General features: G+C 43.9%; 1 protein-coding gene across 3 annotated transcripts in view; it reads right to left on the bottom strand.

Annotated features, from left to right (window-relative positions):
• Positions 1–15351, bottom strand: part of PAK3 (p21 (RAC1) activated kinase 3) — a 166607-nt gene that overhangs the window by 21683 nt on the left and 129573 nt on the right. For all 3 annotated transcript variants that reach the window (XM_050310557.1, XM_050310559.1, XM_050310558.1), the window contains exons 2-7: positions 13703–13899; positions 8796–8896; positions 3945–4098; positions 2901–2938; positions 1550–1681; positions 765–927 (exon numbers count right to left, since the gene is read on the bottom strand). In XM_050310557.1, the coding sequence (XP_050166514.1) occupies positions 765–927; positions 1550–1681; positions 2901–2938; positions 3945–4098; positions 8796–8896; positions 13703–13877 (763 nt within the window). In that variant the 5' untranslated portion in view covers positions 13878–13899. The remainder of the gene's footprint in view (positions 1–764; positions 928–1549; positions 1682–2900; positions 2939–3944; positions 4099–8795; positions 8897–13702; positions 13900–15351) is intronic.

Genomic DNA, 15351 nt, shown 5'->3' with positions numbered 1-15351 from the left:
AGGATCTGTTCTGAACCCAATGTTAACCGTTATCGAGAGCACAGCACTGGCACCTATTAATAAAAATATTATAAAGCTATTATAAAAATAGGGTTTTTTTAATTCCAGGGCACACTGAAGGACCTTTTTCCTCTCTATCCATGGTGTCAACTGATTTTCTGACAAAAATCAGGAGATCTCGCTGACAAAATTGCAGAATTCTTATGAAAACAAACTATAGAAGTAGGAACAGTAATAACAGTCATAAGAAGGACAGCAAGAGAATAGCTGGGGCAGAAGAGTTATTTGAGGTTGAAGGAATCAGCTTAATGCTGCAGTTGTCTACTATTAAAAAAAAAACCACACCCAAAAACCCTATAAACAAAAACCAAACCCAAAACCCAACAGATTTCTGCAAAGTATTTTGGCTCTGATGACCTGTGAGAAGTCAGGAGTCTAAAGAGAATTCAGGAACCCAAATATTCTGTTCAATTTGGCCACTAACTCACAGGAGTTCACTAGGTCATTCACTAGGTCACAGCCTTCTGCTTTTGAAACAACCTCTGCTTTTGCCTTTAGAGCAGGAAGAAGCTCAGCCAAACCCAATCCAGCCTGAGCTGCCCTCAGAAGCAGCAGGAACACCCTTCCTCAAAGCTCAACAAGTTTCTGTAGGGAGCTGTAAATGGCTCTGTGACACTGAACTGAGGAGGAACATTTGGTACAGCTAATGCTGAGATAGGCACACAATACACTGCTCTAGAAGACATAAAATACACAATACATACTCAGTTTCTCTAGGATCTCCTCATCTGTCATCTTGGATTTTTTTCGCTGCCGGTCTGTGTTTCTGTACAGAGTGTTTGTGTTTGAGTTTTCAGGTTGGGGAGTGGTGGCTTCTTTAGCTGGTGCTGGTGCAGCGGCAGGTTCAATTACAGAGCGTGTGTAGATCTGGGAGAAGAAATTATCTCGTGTCAGAAAGATGGCAGAGATGTCATTTTTCTCATATTTCTCATCTCTCTCATATTTCAAATGTAAACCCTTAGGAGGATGGTGTCAGCTCTAAAACTGTTTGGTTTTGCTGTCCACTTCTCATACTGCATGGGCAAAAAATGAAAGGTTACAAGTTCATGGCCAGTTTCACATTCAATTTTCATGATTTTTTGAAAAAGTCCGTGGAGAGGGGCAGGTACATCCAAGGACAGTGTGTCCTATGTATCCTGCCAGGGTGTATGAACTGTGTCTTTGAACCGCTCTCTGCTCACAGGGAGCCTGCACAGGTACTGTGGATGAAGTGGCTCACTTTTACACCCACAGCATTAAAGGACATGATGCTACCTTTTATCTGATATGAAGAGAAAGTCACAGCCCCTGTCAGAATCCCAGGAAACCGACACCTAAACACGAAAGTCGGAAAACGATTTTCCAGGTGTCAGTGGCTGGGGTGAAGCACTGTGTCACGGCAGGACCTCTGCCCTCAGAGTCCTCAGCCATGAACAACAAGTGCTGTCTGATCAGAAACTTGCAGCTCTGCACTGCACCAAACACCGAGCTAACCAAAGCTGGCACTTACTGATTTTGTATGTTCAGGCCGTGGTGCGATGACAGGTGGAGGTTCGTTGTCATCTTCTTCCTCTTCTTCATCTTCATCCTCTTCTTCAGACACAGAGGGAGCCAGAGGAGGTTCTGATGCTGTTTTTGTGCTCTGTGGACAGACAGTGGTGTGAGTGGCAGTCACCATCCTGCCACTTTGGAGTTTTGATAGTTACACAAAACCTCAGTCTTCCAGGGATCAGAATCCAACCTAGACATGCATGTCCTCCTATGGGCCCCAGTTCTAACTTACAGCACAACACAATTTAAAGGTATTTGAAGTCAGGTGAGTTGAACTCCACCAGTCCCATTTGCTGCTCAGAGGCAGAGAGTTATACCACGTCATCCCAAATTTTGCTGGTAAAACAAAAAAAAAATGAAAATGTGCCTTGTGAAGTGTTTACCAACTGCCTTCTAGCTGGCTCAAGAGGCCACTTAGGAGAACTGAAGCAAATTGAAGGCACCATTCTACATATTCACATCTCACTGGCACTCTCTTTAAAATGTCATCCCTTTGGTCCAGCAGAAATACCAGGAAGGGAAGCCCACAGCAAACAGGGAGACCTGAGCTGCTAACTTTGGAAAGCTGTCGTGCTGACTGTCTCGCTGCTGCCTCTGCCTGCTAGAAGAAAATACCACAGCATCTGCCAAGGTGTCCCTGCAAGGCTTACTGTGCTCTGGTGAACACCACACTTCCTCTGAAAAGTGGGTCTTATAAGATAAGGGAAGTGCCATCGACTGAAAATCTGAAGCGTGAATATTCAAAGATAATTTTCATTTCATTATGCACAGTCTGCTGTGTAATCACAAACCTCACACGAAGTTGCTTAACACTTAAAAATAAAAGCCAAATCCCCATTCAGTCACTTGCTATTTAATGCACTAACAATAACCCTAATAAATTTGGTCACTATTAATGTGGATGTCATTTCTACATCTCTGGGAATGCTCCTGCAATTCAGCATTAATTAGAGTGGATGGTTATTTAAAACTTTCTTTCAATGGTTCCAGTGAGTTACATATCAATTATAATCTGATTTATATTCAGCTATATATCCAGCTGTACTAAGGAGAAATCATGAAATTTGATAGAAATGGGATTCTAAGTTGTTAAAACTAAATTAAAATGTGCTCATTAGACAGCACTGCATACTGTTGTGAATTATATATTCCATCACGGCTAAAACCAGCAATCAATCTTCTGTCTGCAAAATAAGACTTTCACTTGTTTCAAAGCTCTTAAACAGAATGAAAAAACAGCCAAGGAAAGCCCATGGCTTTCTCCATAATCCTTAAACACCAGGGGCATCAAAGGTTACTTTCCCACTCACCGAAGGATGGGCTTCTATGTATCCATGGGCGCTTTTATCTGCAATGAGCAAGGGAAAATGAACCAGATGCTGTTAGGAAAAAAACCTGCCTGTTGTGGGGAATCCCACAGAACAAGTCAAAGTCAACACCACCCCTCCAGGAGCCACAGTTCTTTTACACAGCAAGGAAGAGAACAGGACAAAATTCCAGATTGTGTCTAATTTTGCCCTGTTTGCCAGTAAACAAACTAAATAGAAATTTGGGCAAAAAAATGAAAATTGTTCTTTAACAATCAATGCTTCTGTTCCACCTGAGAGCTAAAGCAGCTTTTTCTCCCCTCTTTCCTGTGTTTTATTTTTTTAAATAAATTGCATGCATTCATTCTAATTAGCATGTGACAATGTTTCCCCCAAAAGGCTTCCCCAAAATCCCCCTTAACCATGGCAGTTCTATTCTGACAACACAGGAACAGCTCCTGTGCTCAGGAACACAAACTGTTTTGAAGTGTGCATTTCATCATAAAGGGAATCACTATTTTAGTGCACAGTAAGTGCAAAGGTAGTCAAATCCTTTAATCAGGGAATTTGCAAAAATTCTGGAGATAAGTGCAGTTTTCAAAAGGACTTCTGAGAAGCTTTCCTAGTCTGCATTTTGGAAGTTGTCTTGGTTGAACCATCAAACTAAGGAATGACAGCTCCAGTGCCACAGACGATCCCGTGGAGGGAATGGAACCCCTGCAGGTCACATTCCAAAAGCTGCCCAGACCCCACTGGCTACAGACACCTCCTTTTGAGCTGAAGTTGTTGACAGGAGCTCTATCAAACTAATGGTATCTTAATGGCATTTTTGTTTCAAAATCTTGGTTAGTTCTAAAAAACAGCTACAAAAAAAAAGTCACCGTTTCAACGTTTCAATGACATTCTGAGGAGATAAGGAATTCATTTTAGGAGAATTCCCCAACATGGAGTTGGTTCAGGTTCCTTCTTGACAACTTGAATGTTGAATTTTGCTCTGACTCATTTTGAAGCCTGATCTTCCTTTTTCATAGGGAGATGTCAACTTACCTCCTGACGTAAAGCTCATGTATTTCTGGTTGTTAACTGTTTCTTTGGAATCATAAAATTTGAGAACATCTAGAACAGCCTGTGGGTTCTTCTTCTGCTCCAGTTTTGTTATGTTGGAGGTCTGTAGTAGCCTGGCCCACTGCTCTGGAATGCCCTGTAGTTGTCAAGTGGAAAGAAAGTGGGTTTAGAGTATTTAAAATCCGCAGCCTCGCAGATCTTTACCAAGATCCCATGCTCCCTGCAGCACAAATTTACTTGCAGGAATTTTGACTGACACCTCACAATTAAAATTAGATGCAATCATTCTCTTCTCTATCAACATCTAGCTAAAACCAGGACCCGACTTTGAAAAAGAAAAGAAAGTAATGACTGTGAGAGGAAAAAAAGTGCATGAAACTCCTCTGGAAATCAACTCTGCTCTTCCATGGAATAATGATTTAAGGCTTAGCTTGTTTGCCTGGTGATTCAGTGCAGACATAACAAGACAATTATTCTCTACTGGTGGACAACACAGTGTCTTTTAGGAGCTTTACACTGGACTTTTCATGCTTAGGAATGCAAACACATTTTGCTGAAATGATCACTGCTGTCTGATTAGAAGGTGAACCCCACCCTGATACAGTTAATTTCCAGCATACCAGGGAACACTGCGGGGTAAGGAATCTGTCTTTCAGCTCTCAAAAGCATGACACTGAGGTGTCCCACTGCTGCAAAGGATGCCTCTAAGTTCTCTACTGCAAACATACAGAAACCAGGGACTCAGAAAACAGGCTGAGAGTGCCAAAGCCTTGGATGAATTCTTGGACATCTTATGGGTGAGGGTGGCATTTGAAAATTGATCCAATCACTGAAAGCCGCAGCTCTACACTGAAATTCTATTTATGAAAGCTTGCTTTAGTTATCCAGGATAATTCCCTAAATTTGACAGCCTGTCATTTCCCCCCTGTACTGCACAGCTGACAGCAACCAGTGAATTGTAGGGCTCACTGAAGAAAAACGACACCTTAGCCTCAGTGCCACCCCGATCTGCTTTCATACAGCTTCTTCCTCAGAAGTTCTCCACAAAACAATGTGTGACATGGGCCTCCAAAGTTTAGGATTGATGAGAAAAAGAGTGGGAAAAGCCAAGCAACAAATCTACTGCACACACATCAACCTGCTGCTGCAGTGCTATGACATCTCAAAGAAGCATTTGGGGCCTGTGACGCACCTCTGGGAGCTTCCCTGGGCACATCTGTGAGCCATAGAGATCTGGCTGCAATGGACGTAAATAAAGAAAGAAAAGAAAGTTAAAACAGAATGTGGGACAACTCAGAAGGTGGTAGGAGGAGGAAACCAATGGGCCAAAGTGGGCAAACTCCCATCTAAAATGGGAGTTACGAGGCGGACACCAAATAGTTCTGGTGGTGGACAGGCTACAGGAAGGCAGGCTTAGGAAAACAGAAAAACCACAACCATTCCAAAGTTTGGAAGCATCATTCCCCCTCCTCTTGCTTTTAAACCAGTTTTTCTCTTCCTCATAAAAATACATTCCTGAGAATTAATGGCAAGTGACTGGAAAAATTACTTGAAAAATTACTTGTGATTTCCTGTCCTAATTAAAAAAAACAAACCAAAACTATCTGGCCTTTTGCTGTTTGCCTGGTTTTGAAGCCAGGTTAACACTTCTGAATGGCTCTATACAAGTTTTTTCCAAGCTTGGGGGTTCTGCAGCCCTGAGATCACCATTGGCCAGTGCATGAGTCCCCAAAGTGATGTGGAGAGAGCAGCCAGTCAGATTGTGAAATCTGGGAGGTTGTGTATGGCCACAACTCAAATAATCTTTATGTATCAGACTGAAAATCTTGTGAAGAAATGCTTGGTTAGATTAGGAATGTGCAATTTCTTTGGATCTACAGCCATAACTTTTCCCACTTACTAATGTCATAATCCTGAAGCTTTAAAAGTTTGGTGGGTGACCACTTTTTCTTCTGGATTGGGGATGAGGAAACAGCTTCAAACGTGCATGCCTTACAAAGAACACTCCCCAAAGCCCTGCTAACCACACTCTGTCCTCCATTCAGAAAATGCAACTGTTTCTTCAAATAAAGGAACATAAAGCTCTAGCAGCATGCTCCCCACCCAACAGTTTCCAACCAATTTTGTTCTCTGCTTCAATAGCCCTACTTCTTAGCAAATGTGGTTGCTCCAAGCACAGACAGTGAAATGGAGACATAACATCTGTTCATGATGGAGGGCACAGCTTGGTGCTCAAGCCTGAAAGCCAGAACTCAGGAGCCCATGCAACTGTGCACTGGGATGCAACTACCAACAGTCAGGGGATGCAGCTGGGGGTGATGGTTCGGTGTCAGAGAATGGCCCAATGGGTCGCACATAACCAGGAGAGCAGGCACGACTGGCATGACAGCTGCAGTAATCAGAAACAAACAAAAAACCCCACCCCGTGTATTTGCACATCTATCAAACGCTTCCATGGCACTTCCAAACTTTTGAAAGAGACAGACAGAGTGACCACTAGACAGTGGGAATATTTGCACATGACATGGCTAGTGAAGTCCCTTCAGCAGGACCTACTTACCACATGACTACCCAGCTGATACACAGGTTCTATCCAGGTTGGGACAAATCAAACAAGCCTAATGTGATGTGGAACATAATGCCAGCATCTGGGATTAGCTGGGACTGACAGCTAGTTCTTAATAATGCAAAAACTCCCTTGCTTTCACTGATATTTGACTGCACTAAGGACTGCAGCATAAGCCCTGTGCTGGCAAGCTGCACAGGGGAAGTCACCAGTCCCTTTGGTTAGTTTTGAATTGGTTAGAACCCTCCCAGACTGCAGCACTTGCACTTCCACACTTCAGGAACAAGTGCTACTGCAGAAATATTGTGCAGTTGCAAAATAGCAGCCATCTGATTCTCCACTGTTTGGAAAGGGGAAAAGGTATTAGAAAGGAACCGTGCTACAGCAACAAAGCTGGGTATATTTAGCCATGAAGAACTGCTGTGCTCTATAAAAGGCCAGGGCCTGTGTTGGTGGCATCTGACACAAATTAAAAAAATAAAGAAGCAAAAAGCTCTGATGCTATCATCGTGTTTTGACACACGGGATGATAACAACAACAACATTCAAAATGATCCAAACCCTGAAATACTGATAGAGAGTGTTTGTGCTTAGAACCTAAGCGTGTTAAGCTTGACATCCCTCCTTTTTGTTCCAGCTGGCAGCGACATGAACCAACTGGGACCCTCACCACGAGTCAGATTATGGGAAACACAACTGTGACCCGTCGTGTTTGCACAGAGCCAGAAGGAAAAGGCCTGAAGCACAGGGTAGAAATAAAGTGAGAAGGTTGGAAGGAAGAACAGATATAGAGTAGGAACAGCTGAACATTTAGTGGGGAGAGAAGGGAAGGTGGAAAGGCAAAGATGGACAGGCAGAAGTGATGCAAACACAAAAGGGAGAAAATAAAAGCAGAAAATAACATAACATATGATACAAATGCAAGGAGAATGGCACAGGAGATTAACCTGAACAATAAAGTGGCTACAGGGAGAGAAAGAGAGGAAAAAAAGGAAAAGCCAGGATAGACAGCATGGAAAACAGAGTTTTAAAAGCTTTATGCTAAGTTTCTGATCAAAAATGGCCACATCTGGGCTTTTTAAATGAGCATTTAGTCAAGCCCTAGGGTTTGGCACAGAATAAATTTTGAAGTAAGATTTTATATATGACATCTATTTTAAAAAGGCTAATTAACTAGTTCACTTATTTTAAACGTAGCTGTATTTCCTAATTACTAAGGATAATTCAATTTCACTACTCCTTTGAAGACATGCTGTCATTAAATGCCTTTTTCTCTTCTACTGTTATTATTACTGCTGCTGCTCCTACCAAAGGACACAGAAAGTTTCCAGCTTTCTGAAATGTCTTTGTGAAAAAAAAAAAAAAAGCGGCAATCAAAGGAAAAAAATCATTGAAAAAATCACGTTTAGGGTTCAAATTCTGAAAATTGGCCATCCTTTTTCCAGGTAAATGATTTGTCCCATCCTGTTTGGTGTATGCAGCCAGTCAGCACTACCTCACTTCATTCACAGTTTGACATAGGGTGATTGCACAGTCTGACCACTCAGCTCACAGGGCACTACAGGTGGCACAGAGAGTTGCTGATGCTCCCTCTGACCTCCACAGCTCAACCAAATGTCAGCTCACTGCCATCTCAGCTTTAAGGATTAATGAGTTCTGCACCTAACTAGTAGATAAGCCCCCTGCACACTTCAGGGAGCTTCTGTCAGGCTCATTCTTCCCAACACTTCATGCACTTTGTCGAGATACAAGCAGCAAAAGCTGACAGCTATTTCATTAAATACACAAAGCCTACAAACGTGTCTGATCATCTCACGTGTCAACATATTTTGAAGAAATTAAATTCCAGTGAACGGACTTCCACAACGCTGCTGCTTTCTGGGTATCTCCAAGGGCTGCCTGCAGAGCACGTGGACTTTGCACTTTGAGGCTGGTTGTCTACCATGCACGTGTGTGGGGGCTTTTTATGCTTTTCCAAAGACACTGAAAAACCAACCCTTGTAGCAGCTTGGGGGACTGATAAAAGCATACACCTACGTCCTTCCTAGTTTTCATTTTCCACAGACACTCTGCTGACAATCCTTGGAGGGAAAAAAAAAAAAGCAGCCTGAATCACAAGTTAAACACTCCAAATCCTAAGCCCAACAAAGAAAAGTCTCCTTCTTCACAGCCTGGGTGCTGTCATCTGATGTTTCTGGCAATAGGAGGTTATTTTACCAGCAAGAAACCAGAAGCTCTGGTAAGTACGAAATACAGCAGTTACTTACTGTGAATTCTCCAGTGACGGCATCAAATCCCACATGAATGGTATGTTCAAAGTCTGAAGGAAGAGAGATCTCAGGACGTTCTTTCTCTTTCTTCTTGTTGGCTAGAGGCAAAACGTTAACAAGCACTTATTTTCTGTACAGCTTTTCATTTAAAACTTCTCACAATCAGCGTGCCCAAAACAGTATTTTAAAAGTGGAAAACAAATCAATTAACATCCATCTGACTTGACAAACAGATCCAAGCTAATACAACACCGTCCCGTCAACTCCTGTTGGGGAAGGTCTAGAAGGTGTTATTTCATTTTGGTTTTCTTTCAGCCAGTGTAACTGCTGCCAAAGCAAGCTGCTCATGAAGCAGCCTTCTTAGGCTATCACTAACCAGTAGGATTTGTATTATCAGTTCTTCTTTTCGCTGAGTTTTCCTATCTAGCAACTAACTCCTGTTTGTTAACTTCAGTCTGTGGGTTTCTGTGGAAGTAAATCACACAGCAATCACGTGTGTGTGGATCTTTTTTTCTCCGACGTGGCTTGAACACGTTTCAAAACCAGCCAAATTAGAGAGGAGAGGTTTTTAAGACAACCGGGTTCCTAGAGGTTCTGTGAAAACTGGCAGCTCAGGAGGTGACTCCTCTGCCAAGTAAAAGGCTGAAGCAGCAGCTCTTCATTAGAAAACACAGAATCTGCACAGCAACACGATCCCACAAATGCTGCTGGAAAAGCTTCATTTGAGCTCTCAATTAACTAAGACATATAATCATGAAATGAAGGCTTTATGAGTCTCCAGAAATTCGTTGCTTTCATATCATTCCACCAGTACTCCCAGAGTGTGGAGTGTCTTACTGAAGCAGACAGGCCTGGAAGTCAAGTCAGCCTGCATATGCTTCTCATCTCTCTCGCCCTCTACCACCTCTTGAAAGTAACGTGGTCATCCATCTCCTGCGCTTCTGACAGCTGACAAGTGTCACTTCAGCCCAGTTTTACTGACCCTGATAAAGAATGAGTGGAATAAAGGCTGAGAGAAGCTGCCTTTACTTTCCTTCAGTGTTTCAGTATTATATCTGCCAGCTCTGTAAGTTCACCCAGGGGTCTCATCCAAAGGCTGAACTCACTGTGTATCAGCACCCTCCCAGCCTGGGTCTGTCCTTGCTCACAGGCAGTACCCCCACAAGGCCTGTCTTTGCACATCTTTCTTATTCTGCCTTACAGCCTCCTTTAGGTGGAAGATGCTCTGCTCTTCATCCAGAGTACTTGGAATGTTTCTAGTACTTTCTCTGTATTGCTGCATTTATCCTCCTTAAATAATTGTCACCTTTCTCTGTGCTGCACACCCCCACCCAATGCTCATTGATGAAATATTTTCATTTATCATTCAGTAGAGATGGCAGCAATATCTCAAACACAAATGCAAAGGCCTTTCCCCTTCTTTTATTGCTAAGATGATGTTTAATTTTCAGGGCAGATGTTGCCAGTTAGATGTCATCTCTATGCAGATAGCAAAACCGACTTCTACTACCTCATCATTTGCAAGCAAATGCAGTGAAAATTAGATTTAAAGACTTATCAACTTCAGTTCACAGCAACAGTCAAATCTAGAAGCGAAATAAGGGATTACAGAAAACATTCCATCTGAAGCAGCACTTGTCCATTCCAGGACTCTCCTGCTGGAGGACAAGTGTTCATTCCCCAAGATATGGCTCATCTACTTCGTGGACCTCTGCCTACCAGACTGTGATACAACACCTATGCTCCAAATGCTGATAAACTATAAATGAAATGCAGAATTAAGCATCTCTTTACAACACCCTCACCTCTGCCCAGTCTAAAAACTCTGACACTTCTGTCTGGGCCCTGCAAATCAAATCACTTTTATTTCATACACACTGGCAAAATGATACAAAAAGGCATGACTTCTTGGAAGCATTGACTGAGTGGATTCAAGGGGTTTGTACTGGACATGCTATTTGATTTCCTTGCAAATGCCTCTCACAATACCCTCCTGCTGCACAGTACTTAGCCAGGAAGGCCTCCACACCACCTCAGCACCTATTACAGATGAAAATAGAACAAGGAAAGACTGTTCTGTCTCCCACGGTCTGCATCACCATCATCATCCCCATTATGTTAAAAGAGCGGTTGTTTGGGAGAAAAATGTGACTCAGCTAAGTGGCAGCTTTTCTCCAGAGACAGAGGAAGGGTTTGATGCTTACGCTCTCCTGTTCACTCACCTCCTCTTCAGCTCATTCTCTTCTTTCCTCCACCCCTCATCCTTCCATTCTCACTCCTGCCATCCTCTCATTCTCCTCCCTGCTCTGCTCCTCCTGTCCCACCCCAGCAGCCTTGTCATTTTCTTTCTCTTCCATTAATCTTTACCCTGCTGGGTATTCCTCCTTCTCTCTTTTCCTGTTTTTCTGTACAGGGGGCAACCAGATGCCTCAAGGCCACACTCTGCACCCACCTGCAACGAAGCCTAAAGCAGCTTCAATTGCATTGATACCATTCACCCAGTAACACAGATGGACCTCTGCAGATGAAAGAGGCACCTGAGCTGTGTGGGCCAGCTTCCCTCTGATTTTTTTAAGTCTTCATGGAGCCACCAGTGCACACAGAGTATTCATTTATTTCAGCTGTAGATGCACAGAAGGGCCCCACAGAGCCACCAGTGGCTTGCCAAAATAGGTGTTCAAACACAAACTGAAAATGCTGCAGTCCAGCAGGGGAGTGACTGCAAAGATTCCTGTTGTCCAGGCACAGCAGTCCTGGCACACAACCACCTTGGAGGGAACACACCGTACCACATCCATCCTCACATCCCTCCTGGCTGGTGAGCAAAGCAAAGACAACAAAGTCCCTGCAGGTTCAGGCAGAAACACCCTGCCACGGTGTTTCCTTTCTTCATGTTCTGTTTACTTCTACCGGTGGTGAACTATTAATACAACGCTGTGATGCTGCAAAGCACTGCCCTAGATGAGAGCAGCCGTATCAGTGACCTTCTGTTTTATAAGCAGGGCTCTCAAAAACGTGTCACAGAGTCTGTGAAGCACGCACAGACCAGCTGATACTGTGACCCACAAACCAACCCTGCAATGAAACCACCTCAAGGGGCTTGGCCAGTCAAGCTAAACTTCCTCCATTTATTATTTCACCCAACAAAATTAAGCTATAAATCTTACCTTACTTTTCCTCACAGTCACATTTAAAATCACGACACTTGTGTGTTTCCTAAGACTGCTCTGACTGGTAGTTAATTACATTTTTAATGCCAGTGATCATTTCCAGGAGGGATTTTTTCTGGATCTCCCCTTCTCTGCATGCATTTCACACAGTACCTCCTATTTAAGAAATGCTCCCTCAGAGAAGGATAATACCATTCTGCTAGCACTCAGGGGAAGAAGTGACCCAAGTCTTTCCAGGTATTAAAAAAGCCGGGAGAGATTTTCATTTTGACCTTTAAAAAGAATCAATGGAAAATTAATTTTGTTCTCAGAAGGGGACATTTGGGGGAGCACATTGCAGAGTGAACCGCCCAGGTCTGCCTGAGGCTGAGGGCAGGAATGGGGCTGACACTGTGCCTTCTGCTGCCTGTGAGGAGTTCTGAATGCCAGGCTGCTCCAGCTGCTCCACAACAACCTGTGGGAAAGGCTCACAAACACAGCAACCAAGCAGCACACGTGAGCTGGAGTTCCATGGGAATGACCACAGCTCCACAGTTCTGAGCTCTCCTTGAAGGGACAGAGATGCACACTGAAGGCAGCAATTCCTTTTGAAATCCATCTGGATTTCATGCTGCTGACCACAACCTCTGAGCTCAGCATTTCAGGCAGTTTTCAGTCCACCTCACTGTACACTTATCTAGACATTTTGTCTGTGAGGGTGCTGTGGGAGGCTCTGCTGAACACCTTACTAAAGCAGAAGTAACAACCACTGCTCTGCCTTCACCACCAAGCCTGTCATCTCAAGGTAAAAGGCTGTCAGTATAGCTCAACATGAATTCTTCTCTGTAAATCTGTGCTGACTATTCCTGATTGCATTCTTATCCTTCATTTGTGTGGAAATGGTTTCCAGGAGAATTTGCTCTACTACTTTCCCAAGGACCGAGGTGAGGCTGACTGGTCTGCAGATCGACAGATCCTCCTTCTTAAAGGCAGATGTGATATTTGCCTTGTTTCTGCCATCAAGAACATCCCCCGTCACCCCAACCTTTCAAAGATAGTAAGAGTGGCCTTGCAGCGACATCAGGCAGCTCCTTCAGCATTTGTGGGTGCAGCCCATCAGTTCCCATTGGACTGGAAAAAAGAATATCCCTTCTCTTAATTCTGTCAATACACTACCTCAAAGAAAGCACCTCCTTTCTGCCAATGCATTTCAAAGAATGCAACTGAAATGCTGTTTGCTGTATGCTTAAAAGACTCCCTTGCTGTAATCACACCTAGCACATTTTAAACCAAGCTGTTCTGTGTCCACTCTGACTCTAAAAGCAACAAGAAAAAAGAGCCTTGCTCCTCTTCCTGGAATGTAAGTCCTCTAAAAAAACCCCTCAAAGTGTCAGGCACACTGCCCTCTCACTTCTGCGAATGTATTTCCAAAAGTACACAAACCTCATCTGTTTTTACTGCTAATGCAAAGCCAAATTCAAAGGAAAGGATTCCCCAGCTTAACTATAAAGCTATTTTTAAAAGGCAAGTTGCACAATGTGGGCACATTTCAGTGGCTTTTCGGAGACAAGAACGTAACTGACTGAACACCTCCTCCTCTCTTGAAACGTGTTCCTAGAGTAATTGGAACAGAAGGCTTTGGTACCAGGGTCTGCAACTGAAACAGAAAAACAGCGGCAGAAAGTAAACACGGCAACCAACAACCACCAGTAAGCACAGCCATGGAGCCACCCATCTGCACTGCTGATACTTTACTTTTATCCCCTCCTCCTGGGAAGATGGAGCGCAGCCTGGCTTTCTTGTTCTTCTCCTCAGGGGCCATGGGAAGCGGTTTGGAGCTGTGGTTCAGTGCTGAAGAGTCGCGGTTGTTGCTGTTCATTCTCAACGGTGGGGCTGGAGGTTTCTCTTCAATATCCAGACTATCGGACATCTTCAGCAGCCCTCACAGCCTCCTGCAAAGCACAACACACAACATGCTTGTGAAGGGAGGACGCCAAGGCCGGTAGTCTGGGGAGGAGAGAGGGTGAGAAAAGCCTTCTGGTGGAATAAGAAAACCTCTCTGTTAGAGGTTTGGTCTGAATAAAATTACTGCTGGTAACTGTAAATAAATTCAGTGGTCAATTCCTAAAAAACACTGTATTATCCCTGTCACAGGCTTTTTAAGTATTTGCTTATAACTTTTCCCCTGTAGTTGTTAACAATCCAAATTGTCTTCTAAAACGGACTTCCAAAGTAAAATTTAAATGATTTACTGAAACTACCTGGCATTGTAGTCAATCATTTTTATGAGGCAAGAAACAAGCTGCATATTGAAGGGATATGGGTAACAAGCACTAAGAATTCTGTTCCCTCCCTGCTATGTTTGGAGAGCTTAGGGCTTCAAAAGGAATGGTCTTCTCCAAGGAAACTCATCCAGAAGTACAAATTAAAAAAACTTTCTTGCACATAAAAGTGAGTATGTGCTTACCTTAAAATCAATCAAAACTTAAGCTGGAAAATGTTCATATCCTGAAAACAACCCAAGCCTCATTCTGTCCTGCTACCACACGGCTCTGTTCCCACGGGAGGTGCTCACCTCCACCCGCACACTGAACCACAGGCAAGCCACCCACCAGGCATTGCTCCCTGGAGCTTTGCCTTCAGGCACAGGAGAGTGGAAAAGATTACACACTCCCAACTAATGGAGTCATGAACTGGAGGCAGATGTCAGAGAGGACCACACCAACTGGGAAAGCACAAGAGATCCTTCACAGAGAACCATAGTCCTCAGCATGTACCTGGTCCCCACGACAGGGCTCTACCCACACAGCCCAAGTGTCCAGGTAAAGAGCTGCTCTGGCAATGGAGGGACACAGCCCATCCTCCTATGGAAGCACAGATGGAGGCAGTAATGTGCTTTATATCACCCAGGACAGCTATACCCGTGCCCAGGCTAGGGCTTGTGCCAATCTAGTTTTCATGTACAGACTAGCCTATTTACCTAGAGAACTAAGTGCTTTTGTAGATTTAGGTCAAACAGTTAATATTACTAATCTTTGTGATTTCCATCCTGAAATGCAGAAGGTTTTCTAGTAAGGAAGGAGGGGGGGTAACAGCCAGTGATGAAAACCACTGTAAGGTAACAGGGGGAACCACTGGTGCTGTGTGTGTTATCCTGGGGAAGGGACAGCCCATGATGTCCAGGTACTTCTGCACAGAGATGGGTGATGGAATTCTCAGCCTCTGAAGCCCAGCAGAGACACCTGGACACGTCTGCAGCAATTCTCACAGACCAGGAGCTCATGCAAGAGAGGCTTTTATTTGCTCTTTAACCCACCTACAAACAGTTTTCCAGTGCCAAAATCAGGCTCCACTCCCAAGACCGCCGGCGTGAGGCCGACCACAGAAGCACCAAGGCACGTTTT

The sequence above is a fragment of the Myiozetetes cayanensis genome, unplaced genomic scaffold (assembly GCF_022539395.1).
Source record: "Myiozetetes cayanensis isolate MyiCay16 unplaced genomic scaffold, myiCay2020 scf15, whole genome shotgun sequence".
In the NCBI taxonomy this organism is placed as follows: Eukaryota; Metazoa; Chordata; class Aves; order Passeriformes; family Tyrannidae; genus Myiozetetes; species Myiozetetes cayanensis.
The sequence above is the reverse complement of the archived record's forward strand: the minus strand, read 5'-3'. Positions and strand labels throughout refer to the sequence as shown.